We start from the raw sequence: 12,765 nt of genomic DNA on the forward strand, positions 1-12,765 counted from the left end.
CTCCAAATGCAGTTTTATCACCTGTAGGGTCACTTTTCACTTCCACAAAGACCATCACACCTGTTAAGTTTCACACAGGTGCTCATTTGTGCTGTACACACAGAACACAAACAAATATTTGTCTTGCCAGTGATTTCAGTAATAGCACTGACTTATGAAGCAAGAGCTATATGGAAGCAGTGGAGAATTAAATGAAATGTTAAACTGAGAAACAGGTATTTGGGAGAAGGCCTGGGTAGGTTTTAGATACAAATCTACAGGCTCAGTATGGAAGCCTTACTTTCCTCCCCATGTAATTTTACTGAAAATGTATTGAAACCTTAATATATTCCATTTTCAAAAGATGTTCATCTGTCTCACTTGAGGAATTAAGAATGCAAAGAGGATCTCCTTTTGAGTCTGCAAACAAAGAAATAAAAATGTCAAGTGTTTCCACTCAAGCTTTATTTCACCTATATGCAATGACTCCATGCTAATTCTCTATTACATACTAACTAAATACTATTCTTGCTGAAATAGTGAAAGTAAACAGCTATTTTCACTGAGAAGCTACACATGAAGCATTATTTTGTGAAATGCTGCATTCACTTCATTTTAAATTAAACTAGTAAAAATTAATTTATCTTATCTTGCTCTTGAAGCAAGACTTAAAACTGAAAGTTCTTTGCATTCCTACCTTAATGTTTTCATAATCAAAACCTTACTTTTCTACTTTGGATAAATGGCTATTTCAGTTATCACTTCACTGTCACTTTGAATTGTTACCTGACCAACCAAAGAAGCATTTCCAGTGCTACCAGAACTGGTCATAAAGCACAGAATCAGCAGCTCATCAAAACCCACTGAACAGTTGGAATACTTCTCAGGAACACTCCTGCTCAAAGTGCTCAACTCACTCAAATACATTAACTCTAACTCCAGCAATAGCAGTAAAACTTGGTATCAGGTAAAACCGATTAATTCTATCTAAATTACCCTTTCCCCTCCCCTCATTATTGGTTGCTATATGTTATCCTCTGGCTATAAATCCAGTTGCACACACTCTACTGATTGTATCAGTTCCCTAGAAGACTTACCATGTATTTCAGTGCATCTCATTGTAATTTTCTTCAGATATGCTGCTGCAGCCAATTCATGATTTCTAATTTTGGTTTTGGTGCCAAGCTGTAGCACAGTTAGAATATGTAATGGATATCTCTCCTTCTGAATCTGCTTCATCAAGGTTATTACAACCTTGAATATAGAAGGGAAAGTAAGTTCAGTATTTCAGTGAAGCTGTTCAGACACAGCAGGCAGTTATAAACAGGCTAAATGTGAAACTTAATATTAATCTAGACATTTTGCATTTTTATAAATAGACCCTATAAGACCAATTTGCTAAAGATTTCCCCTGGCCCCCTGCTCTCTTCCTCTTGTTAGTTTTCTTTTAGTTGCCAAGTCAAACTGTTAAAAAGGACTTTATAGCCCACTACTTCTAAGAAACAGATGAGTACAGGGCTCAGACTGAGTAAGTTGTACAGATGGATACATACCTCTTTGATTTCAAAATTAAGTAGCATATTGATTACATCTTCATTTAATGTTATTTTTCTCTTTTCAGACAGCAATCCTTCTGAAACACTCTTATCCTGTATCAAAACTGATCTCTCCACTTCTTTCATTTTACCTGGAACATTCAATATATTGCTTAACTTTAGAAACTACCATCATTTGCTTAGCTCAAGAAACACATCCAATTCTTTCATTGATTTGGATGGATTACATTCACCTAAGATAAGCTAATAACATTTCCATAAGCAGAGCCCTTAAACTCAGAGCATGAAAGGGAAATAGAAACCTGTTCTGGCAATAAGATTACACTGACATCTCAATACCTTGCTAGTTCCTTGACAACTTAGCTAATAAAATTACCAAATTTTGTCTTGTAATGTTTCCAATTTTTTTTAAGTATCAAAGTATGAACATTGTCCTTGCAAAATTAAAGAGTTTATCGATTAGACTCAGCTTATTATCATACTCTCAGATCTAAACTTCCTTTCCAGAAAATAAATACTTTTCCTTACTCCTGAAAGCAAACACACTTAGCATTCACAACAAATTCCATCTCTGACCTTCCTTTTGCAGCACTGATTTTGCACCCTTTTGAGTTTCTTCTGCTTCACCCAGGTTTTCCGTCAACACTTTGAGACAGACATTCAAATCCTCTTGACTTAACACAACCTAAAAAGTTGCAGATCACAATTGTCAGGAAAAACACATTGTTCCTTGAACTTATCACCTGCTAACAAAGCAGAACAATGTTTCCTGGCAAGAAGAATGCTTATTTACAGCTATTTTGCCAGCAGAATCATCCCTTCAATAAGAAAATTAAATTCTTTCAACCACTTATTGTAAAAGTCTGAGGAGATTAAAGGTTTTGACCCTCCAGTGCTGTATCAATATACATTGCAGCATTTAATGTACCTATCCTTTTAATACATTCTTGTCAATGACATGCCCCTCCTTGATATTTTCATTTCAGTTTCAGCCAAGATGTCCCTGGTACTTTCTTTCACAGTACATAAAATGCCACAACAAACTCAAGGGTGATGGGAAGGTAGGAAGGTGGAGTTACTAAAGCAAATGTTCGCATTAATTTAAACTCCTCTCAAGAAGATTCTGTTTCTAAAGAATAAAAGAATTCTTGCTTCACTTCAAAGAATTCTTGCTCAGAGAACTGGTCCCAAAACCATTTATGTGATCCTCTCAAACCACTGCATTCACCTAGGTGGGGATAAATCCTGTTTCTTTACTGAAATCCACTCCACACCTACTAAAAATTAGCAGCTTGTTGCCCCTTTGTGCCCAGAAACAACATTAAGGGTTGCTCTCACAGTATTATCACCACCTTCTCACAAGACTTACATTCATTGTATCCAGATACCCTGTGACCTCCAACACTGGTACCTTGTGAAACCAAGCTGCAGAGAGATTTCGTTTCACAGACAGGCTTAAATTAATAGGGTGAAGTATCTGAATATCTGGATGTGTCAAATCTGTCTCCAAAGTGATCCTTGAAACACAGAAAGGAAAAAAAGAAAACAGTTGGAAAGATGGAAGTCACAACTTAAGATTTTTTGAAAATCTTACAATCTCAAATGCAGCACCAAACACTTTCCTAAGCAGAACCAGTTTCTGATTTTGTTACTGAACTAACTGCTCTAAGATAAAAGGTATTTTAATACCAAATATTTGACACTAGCACCAATCATGGTTTCTAGGCATGAACATTCACGTTCTGCAGAGTATTAGTCACCCTACCTTGACAGTTTCAGCTTTGTCAGCTGCACATCCATTTTGTCAATGACTGGAGGGAGTGAACTGCCCTCTGAGGACACCAAGACAAACTGGTTCTGAACCTTAATCAAGCCCAGATCTATTACTATGGCATTGGGGGAAATGGAGGACTGGGGGATAACTATGACTGGTGCTTTCAAGTGAATGTCCATGGCAAGGCGGAAACTCCTCTGGGCCAGGTCCTTCACACTGGTAGCAGCCTTCTCTGCAGCCTGGACTGTGGCAGCACTCAGGGTCTCCTTGGCTGTCTGGAAGTTGTTCAAGAAGGTCTAGAAAAGCAGTTGAAGAGAATAGAGAAATGTCTGTAAATAGTTTTTATTCTAGGTTACTTTTTCATTTTCCACCATCATTCACTAATTAGTGCTGCCAGTTATGCTGCCTGCATCAATGGGAGCTGAATTTTCCACAGAAAAGACAACTGAGTGCCTTCTGCATGACCTCTAATGGAGGGTCAAAGAAGTTCTAACCAGTGCAATCCACTTATTCTAAATTCATCTCTATTTTTCCTTCTTTCTATAGCTCATTAGCTTTTAGGGACACAATTTTGAAAGCTCCTCTTGCCCTCCCTGAATAGTATTGAATTCCTATTGAAGAACCTATTGAATGAGAGAAATCCCATTGTTACTTTGTTGAAAAAGCTATCATTAGGGTACTCAGACACACTGATATTTACACTGGTTAATTTGCAGGCATCATGACACCCACCTTGCAGGAAGATTTTCCTCTAGTGTTAGCTCTGACATGTCTGCAATGAACTCAGAATTTTGCTAGGGGTGGAAAGGGCAGCAAACATAAAACCTCCATACTACCTCAACAGCACCAAGTTTTTCTCTATTTCCAAAACTGAGCGTGGGAAGTGACCCAATTGAAATTTAAATCAGTTACTAACCAAAATTTTTAATAGCACACAAGAAAAATTAAACCCATCCCTTGTCTTCCAGGAAATGAAACCTAACACTTGTACTGAGAGCACAGCCCAGAAGACTAATCTGAGAATGCTGCAGAAACACAGAAAGGGAAATAAGACTTACCAGGAGAGACATGAGAAATTTGTGAAGGTACACCAGCTGGATGCAGCCCACTTTCAAACATACAGAACCATCCACTTTTGACATGTCAGTGTAGGCTTCTCCCTCAGTAGCATGAGGATTTAATGTCAGATTGAAACTGAAAACTTCATCTCCCACTATAGACACAGCCTAGAAAGAGAAACAGCACCCACCAGCCATCAGCAGCTTCTACAGAGGTAATGACACAAAGAACTAAAGATACCATCAGCCTATCAGATTACAAGTTAGACTTCTAGTCTTTCTAATCCTTTGAGAAATCCATTCTTGTAAAATGAATTTTTTTTATCTTATTTGAAAATACTTATTCATGACAAATCAAATACTTTTAGAAGAGTGGAATGTGTATTACATTTCACTTTTATACACATCAAACTAACCAAGAATCAAGTAAAAGTTAAAATCTTGTAGTTGAGTACTTTTTTATGAAGGGTCCTTGAATCAACATCTGTGACAACTATGTCCTTAAGTCGGGCAAAGAATACAGTTTGGCTTGGCTGAAGGCAAAGAGATGAGTCAAGACCTGCAAAGTACAAAAACAGAAACAGAGGCTTGCACAGCAGAAGTAACAGTTCTTTTCAGGGTGGGGACACCAGCAGAGGAAGTGAGGAAGAGTTACTAAGTTACTTTCACTGTGTACTACAGCTTCAACCAGAACAAAATAGAAATACTTGTGATACAAATACTGTCTCAATATCAATCATCTCTGGAAATAACTGAGCTACAATTCACAGAAAAATAATCAATCCTCCACTTCTTAATAAGCAAGTTATTGAGTAAATGCATTTCAAGCTATTGAGTGAGTGCACTGAGATTTCTATCAGGAAAGATGTTACTAAACTGAACTATTTGAATCCAATATTTTGCATACATTATCTTGTGTGAATACATTATATGATTTAGAGATGGGCACAAGCAAAGACTTTATTAACTGTAGTACTAATCTTGCATGTCACACATTCTTAAATATTCGTGAGAGTGTTAGCAACTATGAGGATGGCAGGTAAAGTCAGACAAAAGTGAAACTCCCCCAAAGAATTATTGATAGCCCTTTCAAGGGGTAAAACCAATCAAGGAAACAAAACCAAGACAAGGAACCCAAACAAACCCCTTTGGGTTAAAAACTAAAGAAAACATTTTGAAGGGGTTTTCTTATCCTACCTAATTATTTATCCTAAATAACTTTAAGGTATACCACAAAATATATTAGTACAACATGAAAAACACTTAGTGCAACATGAAAAGCCATCCATAATCAAACTCCTTCAAAGAATTATCCTAATAATTTGAGTAATAATATAGCACAACTTTCTGGCTGGAGGCCAAAAAATTACGACAGACTTGAAGGCTGACTTTGACAACAAGACAACAAGCCATTCTTGCACAGATAACAATAAATAAACAAAAAAATCAAAACAGATGCTGCCTGTTTACACCTTATTTTTTAGTCCAATGATTAGCAATTGCTTTGAAACTAAATTACCAGAGCAGTTATTTCTAATAAAGAATTTAATACCTTGTATCTTGATCTCTGCAATGTTCTTTTTTTCATCACAAATATTTAAACAGAAGGCATCCAGCTTGGCAAAAAGCTTGACGTCAAACACATCCTTATCCTTGGAAGGTTTAGACACTAGAAATAAGAGAAGGTACCTATAAGTCTTTTTATCACTTTCATCTTTACTTCTACAAAGCTCATTGTGTTTCACTGGATTTGCTTGTATGCAATACATCCTTCTAGAACCATCATTTGGATAATCACAACTGTACCTTTCTTCAATCTAGACTCATCTTCTTGCTTTTTTTCTTCTTTGGATGGTGTCTCTCCACTTCTTTCACTGCCTGATGGACTAACAGCTGTTAGAAAACTGACAGCAGACATAAGGGCCTCTGTGTGCAACAGGAGGTTCAGTGATGAAAAAGTCACCTGTTGAAAACATGAGAGTCCATAGGACCAAACAGTTATTTAAAGGTGTCAGAATCAGACTGAGGTGCAAAAATACCCAGTGTAACAGAACCATCCCTTAGAAACAGAAAAGCTGCACGTGTGGCCAGCCACAGATCATAAAGGAAAAAGCTTTCTGTAAAGCAGAATGGGGATAAGCTTAGAAAATAAGGGAACCTATCAACAACCCAGCTCTTACAGCTGAAACTGCTAACCTGTAACCTCCACAGTACAAAAAAAGTGATGCAAAATTAATTTTGTCAAACACAGCCTTAGACTTGAATGCTCCTACAATGAAGTACTACAGCAGGTGGCTGACATGTAGATATTTACTATATGAGTATTCCTTACAAAAATCCACTAAGGAGTCTAAAAGGTAAGTAAGTGCCTGCTGTGGAGTTTAATAAAGGTTGTCCACTTGAATGGGTTTGAAACTGGAAACAGAGCCCAAATGCAATCCTTCCAGGCACACAAGTCCCCCTGAAGAGCTCCAACTCCAGGTGATGTACAGAAAATTCAGTCCTCTTGACATTAGCACTAGCCCATAGTATAAAGACAGGTAACTCAGCAGCACTGGAGTATTAGAACTCTCATCTCCTGCTGCAGCTTCAGGAACTGGTTTTTGGCAAAAAGATTTCAATAATTAAAGATCTCAGATGAAATCTATAGACACCTAAAACTATTACATAACAAGTGAAATATTTCAGTCTTCATACTAAAATAAGGCAGGTAAAATAATGCCATAGAGGTATAAAGAGGAGAAATAACCTATCCAAAAAACACCATCCTTTCAATATCATCTATTTCAAGAATGCCTTAAATCATTCTTGTTCTTTAGACTAAAATCTGCCTCAGAAATACACCATCAGTAAAATAAAAAAATCACAGTCAGACATGGGTTTAGACTCCTTACAAAAGACAGCCAGCAGAGTGCTGAATACATAGCACTCACAACACAGATCATTTGACATGAAAGTGAAAGACTTTGTGACTCCACTGTAGCTTCCCACACTGGGCCCCTGAATGTCATGATCCCTGATGCATAAGAAGGTGCTATTTTACAGTAGTTTGAATTTCATCCACATGAGCTACACAGACACTTTTTCAGCAGTTCAACAGACAAACATTCTGCTCTAAAGGTGGTATAAAAATTTTCAAGGACATTTTAACACCTGAAGTCTCCTGCTGGAAGGCAGAAAAACAGGAAAGCAAAACAAGTCTTATTAATTCCTCCATTCTGAGCAAGCAAACCAAAAGAAAATAAGCAATAAAATCTGTAAATACTCACTTGAATCATCTGTTCAGTGTTGTTAAAAATTGTCTGAAACTGTGGCCCATTTCTGTCAGCCTGAAAATAATGATTTGCATGATGTTTAATATTAATTTCAACCAGTCACTGCTCTCTTCAGAAGATACAAAATAATCCAACTAGCTCTGAATAGTAGCTATAGGACTATATATAGACTATATATTAAGAATATGTAGAAATGCTTTAAAAATAATTTTAAAAAGCTTTGTGTATACCTTGACATATTCCACTTTCAGCAGGTCTAAGCCAGGCTTGTCTGAGGAACTAATTAGATGAATGGGTCCTTTTTTACCTGTAAAACACCACATGAGAGAAACAAGAATTAGAATAATTTCTGTTCTTTCAGAGAACCAAAAAATTTGTGCCTTGAAGGTAGGGATTAACTTTCAGTACCATTTGCTAAAATACATTGCACCACCAAATATGAGTCACTGGTTTCTCTTTGCTAAATCCAAAATGGCAAATCCCTTCTCCACCCAAAGACTGAGCTCTAAGTCATTTATTTATCCCATAAGCATTATGGTGAGATTCCAGAGCTTACCAACTCTATCAGTGGCACAAGCACTGCAATGGACAGCTGCACATGAGCTGGGAAACTGGAACAACATTTGCATTTCAGAGAGCACAAGGCACAGGAGAGCTCCAGCTAATTGCTACACACACACAAGTCCATTTCTCTGCCCCTGCTTATTACCTCCAGTTCCATAGTAATCCAAGCTTATCTTCTTCAAATAAGATACAGCTGCTAAATTGTAGGTTTTGACAGTAGCTTGTGTCCCAAGATGCATTACATCAAATACAAGCACTGTTTCCTCAATTGTCTTTTGTCTGGTGAGTTCTACTAAAACCTGGATGAAAAAGAAATACAGTTATGCCATATTCTCACATGCAGTATTCTCACCACTTAAACCAACAATAAAAGTGCAAGATTACTGCCCTCTCTGCTTTGTCAGAAGCACTGTTTTTATTACAGATTTAGAGTATATAATAGAAAGGAGAAGTGATTGATGGTGAAAGATGTAAATACAAAAAATATTTGGGGATTTTCTCTTTGCAAGAGACCTGCCTGGGACTGAGTTTGTTTCTCCAGTGCAAAATTCCCACTTCTGACCCCTTAATTATGAGTTGGTATGAATTTTTTCTAGTAAAAATACTCCAATAAGGAACTTTTTCCTTTTTTTTTAAATACATCTGTATGTATGCCTCATGTTTTATTTATATGCATCCCATACAGACAAGAAATATCTCATATGCATAGAAATACATATGTGTGTACATGAAAGATTTTTGTTTGGTGATTATGTTTCTGCATCCCCTAATCTGGAGAATACTGGTAAAAGAATATGAGAAATTTTTTAAAGTATTCTTTAGGCAGGGGAAAACAGAATTAGAGACTTACTTCTTTAATTTCAAACTTGAGGTGAAGATCTGTCAGTTCCTCCTGAGCAGGCTCCTCTTCTCTTATTTCTTCTCCTTTAATTACTGAACTGTCAGTTGGTTCAGAGCTTTCCTCAAAATCAAAATATTCTTCTTCAGAGTCTACAGAAGCAAAATTACTTTGTAAATAAACCTTTTCCAGAAACAGGGCTAAATATCCCACTCTCTCTTTCCCATTCCAATTGCATTTTTGACAGCATGATCACTTTAAATCTAACTTGATAAAATAAACTTTAGATCTATACTGCTCTCTTACCCACTGAATGAGAAGTAAACAAAATTAAAACCCTATTAAAGACAGCACTAGAGTCTAAAGGCATCATTAGACTTTCAAGAACACATAAGAATGTAATAACAAGAGAAACTCCAGGAAATAAGTGTCCAGGTTCCACCATAGGAAATTTTTCTCTAGAACAGCCATGAAAATAAATGCTCAAATCCAGAGTCAAAACAGTAATTTCTCAGTAATGTGCTATTCCAGTTCTGCCTTTTCAGAAAAAGGAGAGCTTTGCTAATACAAAACAGTCAGGACAACCTAATGCAGTCAGTATTTACAGTACACTCATTTGAAGAGGTTGCTTATGTATAATGATTTTTTTTAAAAAGTGGGTTTGCTTTTCAGAAAAAGCAAGTTTATTCATCTGAGGTAACAGCAGCATCTTAATCAAATCTCCTTATGTATTTGAGGGTAGATATGACCCAGCCCACTCATCTCTGTTGTCCTTACATGCTTTAACATCAATAACAGCTATAATAATAACAGCTATAATATTATTATTAGTATTATATTGATAGCTAAAATACCAGCTATCCCCTGATAGCTGATATTTTAGCTATTATGGCTGCTACCTTTACAAAGACCCATCTGTAGATTCTTACCTGACACCATTTCTGCTAACAGCTGGGGTGTACTAAGCAGCCCTTTGCCAACAACAGGAATTGTGGGAATAGCTGGTACCTGGAGGGAAAGAAAAGAGCAAAATAACCAACACAGTATTTTAAAGTTTATATAACTTGGTATGTTCATATTTTCTAGTGATGATGAATGTTCCACAGGGCTTTCCCCACATTCTTTGGCAAGGTCAGCTCTGCCAATACTTATATTGAAACCAGCAGAACAATGACAAAGCTCCACCATTGCTTGAGGAAGCCCAGAATGTTCTGATGGTAAATCAATAAAGACACTAATGATGTTTTTTTACTTGTTTTGGGGTTTTTTTTTAAAGTTTTTTTAGCTGTAGTCAGCTTACCTTTGTGCTTGGAACTGACACAGATGACTTCTGAGGCAGTGGAATGCTATCAATCAGATCAGAGATTGCCTTGATTTTCTGGTCAGAGAGTCTGACATGCACCAAAGGAAGTCCTCCTGACACTTTAAACCTTTTTTAAATGAAAACAACTAATTAAACTCCTACACAAACATACCAATTCTTCATTTAAATCTTAACAATATGGATACTCCTCTACAGAGATCACATCACAGTGAAGCCAGGGATTCTGCATTAAAACAGGGCTTGGACTTAAGCAATAGTTAGTAACCAGCAAAAGCTTCAGAGAATCACTACCCAAAAAAAAGATTTTGCCAACAGTAGTAACTTATTTCAGTTTCTTAGTTAATATCTTCAAATTACAGAGTGCAAATGAACAAATGAACATGGTGCAAATTACAAATGAACCCTTAGGGAAAACACAGCTTTCTTTTCCCTAAGTACAAAGTAATTCTAAATGAGTGTTTTCAACATTAATACATTACTTTGCCATCCTGGAATCTCTTTCTACCATTGATTTTGCCAACTGTACATGGATATCCATAGGCTGCAAAATATGCAAAGTTGATGGGTGTTGAAAACGAGCCTTCTTCCAGTCTTCACCTGAAAATGTCCAGTAAATTTAGATTAGAAAAACAACCCTTGCTAATTGCTTTAATTCAGGCATCATTAAAGTAATCAAATGGTATCACTAGGAGGGTAAAAAACCAGCTTAAGAAACATAAAACAACTTAGGTGAAGTATTTTAAGAGCTTTTAATCCCATTTGTGGACACTACTGCCTCAGCAGCACTAAACCCAATTCTACACTAAAAGATGTATCTACATTGACCCCTAGAAAAACAAATGGATAGACAGATAAAAGATAGAAGAGCAACCTAGCATTCTTTTGATTACATAAACTTAAGTGAAGAACTAAGGCAAATTTTAGCTGTGATTTCCTGTGTATGATGGAAAATATAATAGTTCTTTTTATTTACATTCATTGCTACCATTAGTGATGCACAGGTCCAAAGAAAAAATGAGCAGAAACTAACAAATTTTTTCAAAGTTTGACACCCTACATATATTAGAACGCATCTTTTCATTAACTACTGATTTTAGTTTGTCTTTTTTTCTTTAAAAAACATATTTCTTTATTACAGGTATGTAGCCTTTGACAATGTTTTGCATAAACAGCAGCTATGTGGTTTTGTTACCTGTTCTTCCAAAAAGAAGTTGCACATTTTTAATTTTCACATCAAATTTGTCATAAGCTTTGTCCATAATCTCCTCTAAAGATGAAAAGTTAGAAGCTTCACTACTGCCTTGATTTATGCTGTTCAGCTAAACACATAAAAAACAAAATAAAAGTTAAGTCTTTAAAACAGACATGTGCTATTCATTCTAGTGAAGATGAAAAGATGATTTATAGGGGTTAATAATTGACATTTGGACTCTTACAGAGAAAGATTAAATCACTTCACTTAATCTTGCTAAGTAGATTTTTTTTGTTGTTACTTCTATCAATCCACTTAATTCAAGCTATTCAAAAACCTTTTTTCACTAATCTATAGTTTTACTTACGGAATATCACTAGAATAAATATTTAATCAGTCATTAAATCAAGTTAAATGACTGCAATCTTTCCATTTTAGATAAACAAATAATTTTCAAACTTCAAGAGAAAAATTATCTTCTCTTTTATTAATAAAAGGCTGTAATTTTACAAAAAAGGAAACAAAAGTTCAGGTATTCTGCTGAAGAAATGAATGATACTAAATGACAAGGTATTACAATTATGATTGTAACATGATCATGTTTCCTGGGGAGGATTAACTAGTTCGAGTACATCAAAGATACCCTAGCAACTCTGATCAAACTGCTGACCCAAATCTGTTTGGTTAGAAATATAAGTTAAAAATATGTTGCCACAGATGATCACCCTGCCTTCCAAAAGGAAGATGCTTCCAGATGACAGCTATGTTAAAAGAGAATATTTGCTTCCCCTGAGGTTATAAGAGACATCATTTATATACCTGAAATGTACCAAAGTCCAGAATCAGCAAATCTGAATTTTCATGGTAGAAACCAGTCCGTGGAACCACCAGGTAGGAAGGTTTCAGATTAATCTTCAAGTCCAGGACTTTCCTCATTTCAATAATGTGAGCTAATCCTTAAAGGAAAAGGAAAGGCCATGGAAATGTCAATGCTATTCACAAGTGAAACAACTGTGACAGTCAGCATATAAAAAGATGTTATCTGAAAGATAAAGCCTCTTGAATCAAGACTTTCATAGCATTCTACTGATTTCTTACTAAACTCAATGCTCCTTCCCACAAAACATTCCCTAAATCTCCAAGCAATGAAGTGAGAAGTAATTAACTGTATCCCAGCTGAAATGTGGGCAGCAACTCAAGGAAAA

At 36.1% G+C, this 12,765-nt stretch overlaps 1 protein-coding gene across 1 annotated transcript in view; it reads right to left on the reverse strand.

Annotated features, from left to right (window-relative positions):
- VPS13C (vacuolar protein sorting 13 homolog C) overlaps positions 1–12,765 on the reverse strand; it is a 75,521-nt gene that overhangs the window by 43,046 nt on the left and 19,710 nt on the right. The window contains exons 22-40 of the mRNA XM_058811746.1: positions 12,380–12,516; positions 11,561–11,687; positions 10,848–10,965; positions 10,345–10,474; positions 9,974–10,052; positions 9,057–9,196; positions 8,352–8,505; positions 7,873–7,949; positions 7,637–7,696; positions 6,174–6,330; positions 5,920–6,036; positions 4,823–4,926; positions 4,368–4,535; positions 3,301–3,605; positions 2,905–3,052; positions 2,112–2,220; positions 1,533–1,666; positions 1,077–1,233; positions 320–399 (exon numbers count right to left, since the gene is read on the reverse strand). Of these exons, the coding sequence (XP_058667729.1) occupies positions 320–399; positions 1,077–1,233; positions 1,533–1,666; positions 2,112–2,220; positions 2,905–3,052; positions 3,301–3,605; positions 4,368–4,535; positions 4,823–4,926; positions 5,920–6,036; positions 6,174–6,330; positions 7,637–7,696; positions 7,873–7,949; positions 8,352–8,505; positions 9,057–9,196; positions 9,974–10,052; positions 10,345–10,474; positions 10,848–10,965; positions 11,561–11,687; positions 12,380–12,516 (2,501 nt within the window). The remainder of the gene's footprint in view (positions 1–319; positions 400–1,076; positions 1,234–1,532; positions 1,667–2,111; positions 2,221–2,904; positions 3,053–3,300; positions 3,606–4,367; positions 4,536–4,822; positions 4,927–5,919; positions 6,037–6,173; positions 6,331–7,636; positions 7,697–7,872; positions 7,950–8,351; positions 8,506–9,056; positions 9,197–9,973; positions 10,053–10,344; positions 10,475–10,847; positions 10,966–11,560; positions 11,688–12,379; positions 12,517–12,765) is intronic.

This window comes from Ammospiza caudacuta, chromosome 10, assembly GCF_027887145.1.
Source record: "Ammospiza caudacuta isolate bAmmCau1 chromosome 10, bAmmCau1.pri, whole genome shotgun sequence".
Lineage (NCBI taxonomy): Eukaryota > Metazoa > Chordata > Aves > Passeriformes > Passerellidae > Ammospiza > Ammospiza caudacuta.